The 13195-nt window shown below is 47.2% G+C and overlaps 1 protein-coding gene across 6 annotated transcripts in view; it reads left to right on the forward strand.

Moving 5' to 3' along the window:
• The window catches only part of DNAH8 (dynein axonemal heavy chain 8), a 411047-nt gene that overhangs the window by 324766 nt on the left and 73086 nt on the right, over positions 1-13195 (forward strand). For all 6 annotated transcript variants that reach the window (XM_077282008.1, XM_077282010.1, XM_077282011.1 and 3 more), the window contains 4 exons: positions 334-437; positions 1165-1341; positions 3002-3169; positions 5988-6203. In XM_077282008.1, the coding sequence (XP_077138123.1) occupies positions 334-437; positions 1165-1341; positions 3002-3169; positions 5988-6203 (665 nt within the window). The remainder of the gene's footprint in view (positions 1-333; positions 438-1164; positions 1342-3001; positions 3170-5987; positions 6204-13195) is intronic.

The following is a 13195-nucleotide window of genomic DNA, read 5'->3' on the forward strand; positions in this document are numbered from 1 at the left end:
AAACTAAAGGTCAAGTTTTTCTTTATAATAGGCGACAACACTTTATGTTTTTTTTTTCTTCCACATCCTCCGTCTCCTGCACCTGACCGGTACAGAACAATGTTAAACGCCGCGGTCACATGAGTCTTGTGACTGTACGACATGTGATGCTCCAGAATGTGTTCATGGTCAGCAATCGGCTTCGCTCATCCTTCCCTTCGTCTCGTCCCTGATCTTGTGGTTTTAATTTCTATGTTCATGTTTGTAGTTTTCATACAATGTTGCTTCCTCCAGATTATCGTTCACCTCTACGACTGCAGATAATATTTTCTCTTGTTCTTTTTCTTTTCTCAGGACTCTTTAAGTTAGCAGAAGCAAATGAATCTGTGAGAATGTTTTTTAAGGATCTTGTAGTGAAGGAGCGAGAGTTGTCCCTGGCATCTGTGAATGCTGACAAGGTAAGTACTGCCATAGATGAGAGTAGGGGCTTACGAGATTCTCCAGGATAGATATGATTTAGATATATATATATGTCTTAAATGCTGAGATGGGAATAAACCTTAATGGCTGAGTGAGAATTTCTCCATCCAGCTCCGCTCAGAGATGGGGCGACCTATTCATTACTACAGCAGTCACAGCGGAGCTCGGCCGCTCTCCCGGAGTCGGAGCTGGATGGAGTTATCCCCGTCTGAGACACGAAGGGCAGAGATTAAGCTTCAAGGTTTTAGGCTATGTTCACACGATGCGGTTTTTGCTGCGGATCCGCAGCGGATTGGAAGCTGCGGATCCGCATCCTTTTTCCATGCAGGGTACAGTACAATGTTACCCTATGGAAAAAGAAAAACGCTGTTCCGACGTTCCTTTTTTCCGCCTGAAAATCCGCGCTGATTTTCTGCGGAAAAAAAGAAGTACCATGTCAATTCTTTCTGCGGATTCCGCAGCGGGTTTCCACCTGCACCAATATGAAAAAGCAGCTGGAAACCCGCAGTGGAATCCGCAGTAGAAAAAGGACTGAAAACCGCAGTGAAAACCACCGCAGGTTTTGCACTGCGGGTTTCACAAATCAGGACCTGAAAAATCCGCAGCGAAAAAAGGATCGTGTGAACAAGGCCTTACATAGATTCCAGAGTCATTTTCTTCTTTTTTTCCTATATTTCTATCATTCTGTCCTGTGTAAACCTGCAGGTGCTTGTGGAATTAACATTAGCAGCTCAGGCAGAAGCTAAAGTGAAGAACGAAGTGCAGCTGGTGAAAGACAAAGCGCAGAAAATGATGGAGGAGCTGGAAAGTGAAAAACATACAGCAGAAAGTAAACTGGAGGCTGCACGGCCCGCTCAGGAGGAGGCAGACGCTGCACTAAATGTGAGACTGGTCCAGGCGCTGCCCAGCTATGCCATCCATGCTGATGTGACTCTGCCATCTCGTGGCTAAAAGGGGTCATATCAATGAGGATGTAGTAAATGAAGTTCATGCAGCAGGAACCATAAAACAGCTGCTGTTCTGCCGCTGTTGGTCTGCTATTCTACAGATCCATCGTGCCCGTTACCCACTGACAAATGTGGCCGTCTTCTGCTTGGTCCTTAATATCTCCACACCACACTCCCACAGTTGTAGCTTATTCTACTGTTCCATCAGAGATATCTGACCGCCCCAGATCTTATGTCCCTTCACAAAGAGCCGATTATAGCAGTGCATAAAACACCATAGAGTCCACACACCTCTAGTAGTAAATTAATGTACAGGAGCCCAAATACACATAATCTACATACACAGTGCGTCAGCTCACCGTGATTGATGAATACGTGCGCTCCAGTATATATACAGGTAGCAATCATGAGGTTGGAAGGTTTTTATGCTTTTTGATAAAAACTAACTAGCTCTTGTTTCCTACTTGTGTATCAGTGGTAGAGCTCACGTATTTATTAATCTCTGAGAGCTGACCAGTCATGAGAGTATGTGTTTGACAGTGAAAGTCACGGCCAAGGTGGCAGGACCTGGGAATCCATACCTTGGTCTCCAAGACATCAAGCAAGTCAGGTTAAGACCTTATTCAGACGTAGATACATACCCGTTATATTCTGTAGGAATGTTCACACGTCCGTCTCTTTTTCTGAACTGTTTCTACAAAATAAAGAGACTTGTCTTTTTTTTAATTTGAGTCGCGGATCAAGATTACCCATAAAGATCTGAGTTAGTGAAAATCAGACAAGACACGGATGGCATCGGTGTACAGTCCATGTGCTGTCAGCGACTAACGTCCTAATATATAGGAGAAGCTTTGTCATTTATCCACACGTGATGAAATTGATGGTAAAAAACTACTCATGAAAGTGGAGTGAAAAACACCCAGACTGTGTTTTATGTACTTGAAAAATCAGTGACGTCTGAAGAATGCGCCCTTAGTGGTCCTGTCCACACAGCGGCTTTATCTCCCGGTCCACGGATTGGTAATATGACAGAAGCTGCCTTTACACCTATTTATTTTTTATTAAACTTCACCATCTGCCAGGGCTAGTAAGAGCTGCATTAGGAAGTAAGGTGTGACAGTGAAGGTGGGCAAATTGTCAGGTTCCTTTGCAGTATGGTAGTGATGGTGATCTGGGAAGGTGAGAGGTGGTGAGTTCTCCTTCAATGGAAGTCTTCAAACAGAGGCTGGACAGACATCTGTCTGAGATGGTTTAATGACTCCTACATTGAACAGGGGGATGGACATGATGACCTTGGATGTCCCTTCCAACTCTAACATTCTTGGATTCTATGAAGGACACACCTGGCAGATGTCCTGGCAGTGTGGTGGAGATTTCGGTCTGAGCAGAACACACCTGGCAGGTTTCCTTGCAGTTTGGTAGTGATGGTGGTCTGGGCAGGACATTTCTGGCAGTGTGGTGGTGATGGTGGTCTGGACACAATTTTCCTCTCTTGAATCTTACATCTTACAGCTGTCCTCACTTTTTACTGATCTAAGGTATAACATACTTTTTTTTTTACTGTGGTTTTATATTTTTTATCATCTTTTTTGTAGATAATTAAACCTACAGATATTTTAACACTTCGAAAACTGATAAAACCATCACACCTGCTCATGAGAATCATGGATTGCTGTCTTCTGCTGTTACAAAAAAGGCTTGATCCAGTAGTCATGGACCCTGACAAGCTCTGCTGTAAGCCATCCTGGGGAGAGTCGCTAAAGGTAAACCTGATCGTTGTATGAAACTAGGTGATATCTGCCGCTAATGTTACAGGTATGGCTTTATCACAGTCACAGAAGACATTAGGCAGTCGTACAGCACAGTGCTTGGGGTAAACCATGTGAGCACATCGTGGAGCATACACCATGTGGAGCACAAAATGCAGCATATCATGGAGCACACACCATGTGGAGCACATCATGCAGCACATCATGGAGCACACCATGTGGAGCACATAATGCAGCACCTCATGGAGTACACACCATGTGGAGCACATAATGCAGCACCTCATGGAGCACACACCATGTGGAGCACATCATGCAGCACATCGTGGAGCACACACCATGTGGAGCACATAATGCAGCACATCGTGGAGCACACACCATGTGGAACACATAATGCAGCACATCGTGGAGCACACACCATGTGGAGCACATAATGCAGCACATTGTGGAGCACACACCATGTGGAGCACATAATGCAGCACATCGTGGAGCACACACCATGTGGAGCACATAATGCAGCACATCATGGAGCACACACCTTGTGGAGCACATAATGCAGCACATCATGGAGCACACACCACGTGGAGCACATAATGCAGCACATCGTGGAGCACACACCATGTGGAGCACATAATGCAGCACATCGTGGAGCACACACCACGTGGAGCACATAATGCAGCACATTGTGGAGCACACACCATGTGGAGCACATAATGCAGCACATTGTGGAGCACACACCATGTGGAGCACATAATGCAGCACATCATGGAGCACACACCATGTGGAGCACATAATGCAGCGCATTGTGGAGCACACACCATGTGGAGCACATAATGCAGCACATTGTGGAGCACACACCATGTGGAGCACATAATGCAGCGCATTGTGGAGCACACACCATGTGGAGCACATAATGCAGCACATTGTGGAGCGCACACCATGTGGAGCACATAATGCAGCACATTGTGGAGCGCACACCATGTGGAGCACATAATGCAGCACATCATGGAGCACACACCTTGTGGAGCACATAATGCAGCACATCATGGAGCACACACCACGTGGAGCACATAATGCAGCACATCGTGGAGCACACACCATGTGGAGCACATAATGCAGCACATCATGGAGCACACACCATGTGGAGCACATAATGCAGCACATCATGGAGCACACACCACGTGGAGCACATAATGCAGCACATCGTGGAGCACACACCATGTGGAGCACATAATGCAGCACATCGTGGAGCACACACCATGTGGAGCACATAATGCAGCACATTGTGGAGCACACACCATGTGGAGCACATAATGCAGCACATCGTGGAGCACACACCACGTGGAGCACATAATGCAGCACATCATGGAGCACACACCACGTGGAGCACATAATGCAGCACATCGTGGAGCACACACCATGTGGAGCACATAATGCAGCACATTGTGGAGCGCACACCATGTGGAGCACATAATGCAGCACATTGTGGAGCACACACCATGTGGAGCACATAATGCAGCACATCGTGGAGCACACACCATGTGGAGCACATAATGCAGCACATTGTGGAGCACACACCATGTGGAGCACATAATGCAGCACATTGTGGAGCACACACCATGTGGAGCACATAATGCAGCACATCATGGAGCACACACCTTGTGGAGCACATAATGCAGCACATCATGGAGCACACACCACGTGGAGCACATAATGCAGCACATCGTGGAGCACACACCATGTGGAGCACATAATGCAGCACATCGTGGAGCACACACCATGTGGAGCACATAATGCAGCACATTGTGGAGCACACACCATGTGGAGCACATAATGCAGCACATTGTGGAGCACACACCATGTGGAGCACATAATGCAGCACATTGTGGAGCACACACCATGTGGAGCACATAATGCAGCACATCATGGAGCACACACCTTGTGGAGCACATAATGCAGCACATCATGGAGCACACACCACGTGGAGCACATAATGCAGCACATCGTGGAGCACACACCATGTGGAGCACATAATGCAGCACATCGTGGAGCACACACCATGTGGAGCACATAATGCAGCACATTGTGGAGCGCACACCATGTGGAGCACATAATGCAGCACATCATGGAGCACACACCTTGTGGAGCACATAATGCAGCACATCATGGAGCACACACCACGTGGAGCACATAATGCAGCACATCGTGGAGCACACACCATGTGGAGCACATAATGCAGCACATCATGGAGCACACACCACGTGGAGCACATAATGCAGCACATCGTGGAGCACACACCATGTGGAGCACATAATGCAGCACATCGTGGAGCACACACCATGTGGAGCACATAATGCAGCACATCGTGGAGCACACACCACGTGGAGCACATAATGCAGCACATCGTGGAGCACACACCATGTGGAGCACATAATGCAGCAGTTCAGTTCAGCAGCAGTTCTTGAACATGTGTGTATGAGAGGCACGATAGCAGCTAGCTATCAACCAGCTGAGCCGCCCTGCTGCCCATATTCCTCATGTACACACAGGACAGATTATTCATTCATTATAAATGACTGATGGGTTGTAAGACTGACTGGCCTTATGATAACATAACATCCGTGTCTGGGCCGCCAGTAACAGAACAAATCCCCAGTAAAAGCATTTCCCACAATTTGTAAAATATGGTCTTTAAGAAACGTGTAACAAGTAGATTTCCACCTCTTGCTTTTAATTCTGCGTGTGACATGTTGTACATACATAATAATAGATGTTTGTACCATAAGGAGTCACCACACAGTATGTTTGTCCGCAGCTCATGAGCTCTTCTGGATTCCTCCAGTCCCTTCATCAGTACCCAAAGGACTGTGTGAATGGGGAGATGGTGGAATTACTGCAGCCCTATTTCTGTATGGAAGATTACTCCATGGACAATGCTAGGAAGCTCTCTGGTAACGCTGCCTGTCTGCTGTCATGGACGCAGTCAATGGCGACCTTCCATGAAATCAACAAGGAAGTACTGCCACTAAAGGTAAGGGGTCTCCTCTGAAGGTAAGGGGTCTCCTCTGAAGGTGAGGGGTCTCCTCTGAATGTAAGTGGTCTCCTCTGAAGGTAAGGGGTCTCCTCTGAATGTAAGTGGTCTCCTCTGAAGGTAAGGGGTCTCCTCTGAATGTAAGGGGTCTCCTCTGAAGGTAAGGGGTCTCCTCTGAAGGTAAGGGGTCTTCTCTGAAGGTGAGGGGTCTCCTCTGGCACACGAGAGAGAACGCCTTTGCAATTGTACATGTCAGAGGGGTTTTTCATCCATACTGTGGTAACGATTCCTCATTGATAATCTTATGACAGCCAGCAGAACTGGGAAGGCAGCGCTGCAGAATAAGGCATGTTACCACATGTAAATGCTGCGGGTTTTCTTCCACTTTTTTTATTTAGCTATTCAAGAAAAGTGGATGTGATTTCATGAAAACTCCTGCCCATTGTGCGTTTAAAGACGCCTTTGTACTGTGCATTCTTGGTGCGTGTATTTCCCTATAGGTTTCTAGGAAGAAACTGAAAAAAATTTCTGTTGCATTTTTAAGAGTAGAATCCCAAAGTTTGTCACAAAAGAAACACAATGAAAAAATTACTTCTTCAAATCTGCACCAAATAAATAATCAAAGAAAGGGGAAAAGCATAAAAAGAACTAAGCAGCAGAAACTTAATCAGAGCAGACTCTTACTGTGTATTTTGCTCAGACTCCTGCTAAACAAAACATAGTGGAAAAAAGCAGCGTTTTTGTATGTAGGAACATGGCCTAAGGCCAGTCTCACACGTCCAGATAATTCCGGTACCGGAAAAATCGGTACCGGAGTTATCCGTGTCCGTGTGCTCACGTGGCACATCAGTGTGGCACACGTGTGGCAGCCGTGTGCCGCCCGTGTGCCGACTGGGTACCACACGGAAAGTGCAGGAGACAGCGCTAGAGATAAGCGCTGTCTCCTGCATCTGGTGCTGAAGCAGGAATTAATTCCTTCTTCCCAGCAGCATTCGCTGGAGAGAAGGAATGAAAAATCATTGTTTTTTTATTTTTTGTGTGTTTAAAATAAAGATCCTTGTCACCACCCCCCTCCCACCCCCTGTGCGCCCGCCCGCTGGAAAAAAATACTCACCCAGCTCCCTCGATGCTTCCTTCTTCCTGTATGAGCGGTCACATGGTACCGCTCATTACAGTGATGAATATGCGGCTCCACCCCTATGGAGGTGGAGCCGCATATTCATCATTGTAATGAGCGGCACCACGTGACCGCTCATACAGGACAAGCTGCGGCGCTGAGAGGAAGCATCGAGGGAGCTGGGTGAGTATTTTATTTCCAGCGGGTGGGCGCACAGGGGGTGGGAGGGGGGTGGTGACAAGGATCTTAATTTTAAAAACAAAAAAAAAAAAAAAAACAATGATTTTTCATTCCTTCTCTCCAGCGAACGCTGCTGGAGAGAAGAAATGAATGGTGGCTTCAGCACCACAAGCTGGGGGGACAGCGCTTACTGTAGCGCTGTCTCCTGCACGGCACACAGACGGCACACGGACAGCATCCGTGTGCGGTACGTGTTTTACACGGACCCATTGACTTTAATGGGTCCGTGTGATCCGTGCGCTCCCACGAACACTGGCATGTCTCTGTGTTTTTCACATGGACACACGGTCCGTGAAAACACGCTGACATGTGCAGAGACACATTGATTTTAATGTGTCTACGTGAGTCAGTGTCTCCGGTACGTGAGAAAACTGTCACCACACGTACCGGAGCCACTGACGTGTGAAACAGGCCTAATACAGACTATAAATCCACTTAAAGGGAAACTATCACCAGGTTTTCCCAATATAAAGTACGGCGTCTGGAAATAGCCTTTATGACGCTCGCTGTATTACCTGACATCAGGTGATGTGTTGCTGTCCACAGGGCGTTTTGACCTTTTGTCTGACCTCTTTGGTAGAGGATGTCTACACAGTTCACCTCTATCATTCTCGGTCAGGACATTCTTCTCGCTAGCCTTACTTCCTCCTTAGTAAGTGGTGGTGTTCTATCCTCATCCCTCAGGGATTTCCCTCCTCCCAAATCGTGGGAGATTATGGTGTCAGACGCCGATAACGCTTGATCAGGGATTACGGATGCTGGTAGGCTTAGAAAGCCTTCTCTTTCCTTCTACGTTTCAATTCTCAGAGCCATTCTTCTCCGAGCTTCTCCTCTCCTTCTCCGAGCCTCTCTTCTTCTCCCCTCGGCAGGTTCCTTGTCGGACCACCTCCTGTTATGATCCCAGTGGCTTAGGATCACAAATCTAACCAGCTAAGTCAGAGATAATAGGACAAGCTCTGGGGATGTGGTAACTGGACTGACCGCAAACCTGATTCTAACCAAACACACTAAAGGTAGCCGTGGAACGTTTCCTGAAATCCTAGACGTCTCTTCACGGCCTGAGAAACTGACTACCCCTAAAGAGAATGTAAGACCTCACTTGCCTCAGAGAAATACCCCAAAGATATAGAAGCCCCCCACAAATAATAACAGTGAGTTAAGAGGAAAAGACAAACGCAGAGATGAAACAGGTTAAGCAAATGAGGCCCGCTAACGCTAGATAGCAGAAAATAGCAAGGGATCTGTGCGGTCAGTAAAAAACCCTATGCAAAAATATCCACACAGAGAATGCGAGAACCCCCACACCAACTAACGATGTGGGGGGAGCAACTCAGCACCCCAGAGCACCAGCAAGCAGGGAAATCACATATTAGCAAGCTGGACCAAAACACATCATATACTAGGACACATCTTGAACACAGATGAGCAAAAATAAGCAAACAAAACTTAGCTTCTCTTGGAGAGACTGATAACGGATGTAGACAGGAGCAATCAGAATAGCACTGAATACAACGACAGCAGGCAACCACTGAGAGTCCAGCTGAACTAAATAGGAACCAGCTAACAGATAACGAGACAGCTGATCCAACCTCAGACCTGCAGAATGACACAAAGAGCCACCAGAGGGAGCCCAAAGACAACACTCACACAGTACCACTTGTGACCACAAGAGGGAGCCCAAAAACAGAGTTCACAACAGTACCCCCCCCTTGAGGAGGGGTCACCGAACCCTCATCAAAACCCCCAGGGCGATCAGGATGAGCCACATGGAAGGCATGAACCAAATCGGCCGCATGAACATCAGAGGCGACAACCCAGGAATTATCTTCCTGACCATAGCCCTTCCACCTAACCATATACTGAAGCCTCCGTCTCGAAATACGAGAATCCAAGATCTTCTCCACCACGTACTCCAATTCGTCCTCAACCAGCACCGGGGCAGGGGCTCAACAGAAGGAACCACAGGCACCACATACCTCCGCAACAAAGACCTATGGAACACGTTATGAATGGCAAACGACGCTGGGAGGTCCAAACGAAATGACACCGGGTTAAGGATTTCCAAAATCTTATAAGGACCGATGAAGCGAGGCTTGAATTTAGGAGAGGAAACCTTCATAGGAACATACCGAGAAGACAGCCATACCAAATCCCCAACACGAAGTCGGGGACCCACACCGCGACGGCGGTTGGCAAAGCGCTGAGCCTTCTCCTGTGACAACTTCAAATTGTCCACCACATGGTTCCAAATTTGCTGCAACCTATCCACCACAGAATCCACCCCAGGACAGTCAGAAGGCTCAACCTGACCCGAGGAAAAACGAGGATGAAAACCAGAATTGCAGAAAAAAGGCGAAACCAAAGTAGCAGAACTAGCCCGATTATTAAGGGCAAACTCGGCCAATGGCAAAAAAGTCACCCAATCATCCTGATCAGCAGAAACAAAACATCTTAAATAAGTTTCCAAGGTCTGATTAGTTCGCTCGGTTTGGCCATTCGTCTGAGGATGGAAGGCCGACGAAAAAGACAAATCAATGCCCATCTTAGCACAAAAGATCCGCCAAAATCTGGACACAAACTGGGATCCTCTGTCAGACACAATATTTTCAGGGATGCCGTGCAAGCGAACCACATTCTGAAAAAATAGAGGAACCAAATCGGAGGAGGAAGGCAAGGGCACCAAATGGACCATTTTGGAAAAACGATCACACACCACCCAGATGACAAACATTCTCTGAGAGACTGGAAGATCTGAAATAAAATCCATGGAAATGTGCGTCCAAGGCCTCTTCGGGACAGGCAAAGGCAAAAGCAAACCGCTGGCACGAGAACAGCAAGGCTTAGCCCGAGCACAAATCCCACAGGACTGCACAAAGGAACGCACATCCCGCGACAAGGAAGGCCACCAGAAGGACCTAGCCACCAAATACCTGGTACCAAAAATCCCAGGATGGCCTGCCAACACCGAAGAATGAACCTCGGAAATAACTCTGCTGGTCCATCTATCTGGGACAAACAGTCTCTCTGGTGGGCAACGGTCAGGTCTATCCGCCTGAAATTTCTGCAGCACTCGTCGCAAATCTGGGGAAATGGCAGACAATATCACTCCCTCTCTGAGGATACCAGCCAGCTCTGAAACTCCCGGAGAATCAGGCACAAAACTCCTAGAAAGAGCATCAGCCTTCACGTTCTTCGAACCAGGCAGGTACGAGACCACGAAATCGAAACGGGAGAAAAACAACGACCAACGAGCCTGTCTAGGATTCAGCCGCTTGGCAGACTCGAGATAAATCAGATTTTTGTGATCAGTCAAGACCACCACACGATGCTTAGCTCCCTCGAGCCAATGTCGCCACTCCTCAAATGCCCACTTCATAGCCAACAACTCCCGATTACCAACATCATAATTCCGCTCGGCAGGCGAAAACTTTCTTGAAAAGAAAGCACAAGGCTTCATCACAGAGCAATCAGAGCTTCTCTGCGACAAAACAGCCCCTGCTCCAATCTCAGAAGCATCAACCTCGACCTGAAAAGGAAGAGAGACATCAGGCTGACACAAAACTGGAGCCGAAGAAAACCGGCGCTTCAGCTCCCGAAAGGCTTCCACGGCCGCAGGAGACCAATTAGTCACATCAGAACCCTTCTTGGTCAAATCCGTCAAGGGTTTAACCACGCCAGAAAAATTAGCAATGAAGCGACGGTAAAAATTAGCAAAACCCAAGAACTTCTGAAGACTCTTAACAGATGTAGGCTGAGTCCAGTCATGAATAGCCTGGACCTTGACTGGGTCCATCTCAATAGTAGAAGGAGAAAAAATAAAACCCAAAAAGGAAACCTTCTGTACTCCGAAGAGACATTTTGAGCCCTTCACAAATAAGGCATTAGCACGCAGGACCTGAAATACCATCCTGACCTGCTTCACATGGGACTCCCAGTCCTCAGAAAAGACCAAAATGTCATCCAGATACACAATCATAAATTTATCCAGATATTCTCGGAAGATGTCATGCATGAAGGACTGGAACACAGAAGGAGCATTAGAGAGTCCAAAAGGCATCACCAAGTACTCAAAATGGCCTTCGGGCGTATTAAATGCTGTTTTCCATTCATCCCCCTGCTTAATACGCACAAGGTTATACGCACCACGAAGATCTATCTTGGTGAACCAACTGGACCCCTTAATCCGACCAAACAGATCAGACAATAATGGCAAAGGATACTGAAATTTGACCGTGATTTTATTTAGAAGACGATAATCTATACAAGGTCTCAGAGAACCATCCTTCTTGGCCACAAAAAAGAATCCTGCACCAAGAGGGGAGGAGGACGGGCGAATATGTCCCTTCTCTAAAGACTCCTTTATATAACTCCGCATTGCGGCATGTTCTGGTACAGACAAATTAAAAAGTCGTCCCTTAGGGAACTTACTACCAGGAATCAAATTTATAGCACAATCACAATCCCTGTGAGGAGGCAGGGCACCGGATCTGGGCTCATCAAATACATCCTGGTAGTCCGACAAACACTCAGGGACCTCAGAAGGAGTGGAAGAAGCAATTGACACCAAAGGAGCATCGCCATGAATCCCCTGGCAACCCCAACTTGAAACAGACATAGCTTTCCAATCCAGAACTGGATTATGGGCCTGCAGCCATGGCAGACCCAAAACGACCACATCATGCAGATTGTGCAGCACAAGAAAGCGAATCACCTCCTGATGTACAGGAGTCATGCACATGGTCACTTGAGTCCAATACTGAGGCTTATTCTTAGCCAATGGTGTAGCATCAATACCCCTCAGTGGAATAGGGAATTCCAAAGGCTCCAGGACAAAACCACAGCGCCTGGCAAACGACAAATCCATCAGGTTCAGGGCAGCACCTGAATCCACAAAAGCCATAACCGAGTAGGATGACAAAGAACAAATTAAAGTAACAGACAAAATGAATTTAGGCTGTATAGTACCAACGGTGACAGATTTAGCAATTTTTTTTACGCGCTTAGAGCATGCTGAGATAACATGAGTTGAATCACCACAGTAAAAGCACAACCCATTTTGACGTCTATGATTTTGCCGCTCAATTCTGGTCAGAATTTGGTCACATTGCATAGACTCAGGTCTCTGTTCAGAAAACACTGCCAGATGGTGCGCAGACTTGCGCTCCCGCAAACGCCGATCAATCTGAATGGCCAAAGCCATTGAGTCATTCAAACTTGCAGGCGTGTAACCATAACATTCTTAATGGCTTCAGAAAGACCTTCTCTGAAATTTGCAGCCAGGGCACACTCATTCCATTGAGTAAGCACCGACCATTTCCGAAATTTTTGACAATACACCTCAGCTTCATCCTGGCCCTGAGAGAGAGCCAGCAAGGCCCTTTCTGCCTGGTTCTCAAGATTAGGTTCCTCATAAAGCACTCCAAGCGCCAGAAAAAACGCATCCACATTCAGCGTTGCAGGATCTCCCGGCGCCAGGGAGAAGGCCCAATCTGGAGGGTCGCCACGTAACAGGGAGATAACAATTCTAACTTGCTGAGCGGAATCACCAGAGGAACAAGGTCTCAAAGAAAGAAATAATTTACAATTATTCTTAAAATTCAGAAACCTAGATCTATCTGCAGAAAACAACTCAGGA

Source organism: Ranitomeya variabilis, chromosome 2 (genome assembly GCF_051348905.1).
Source record: "Ranitomeya variabilis isolate aRanVar5 chromosome 2, aRanVar5.hap1, whole genome shotgun sequence".
In the NCBI taxonomy this organism is placed as follows: domain Eukaryota; kingdom Metazoa; phylum Chordata; class Amphibia; order Anura; family Dendrobatidae; genus Ranitomeya; species Ranitomeya variabilis.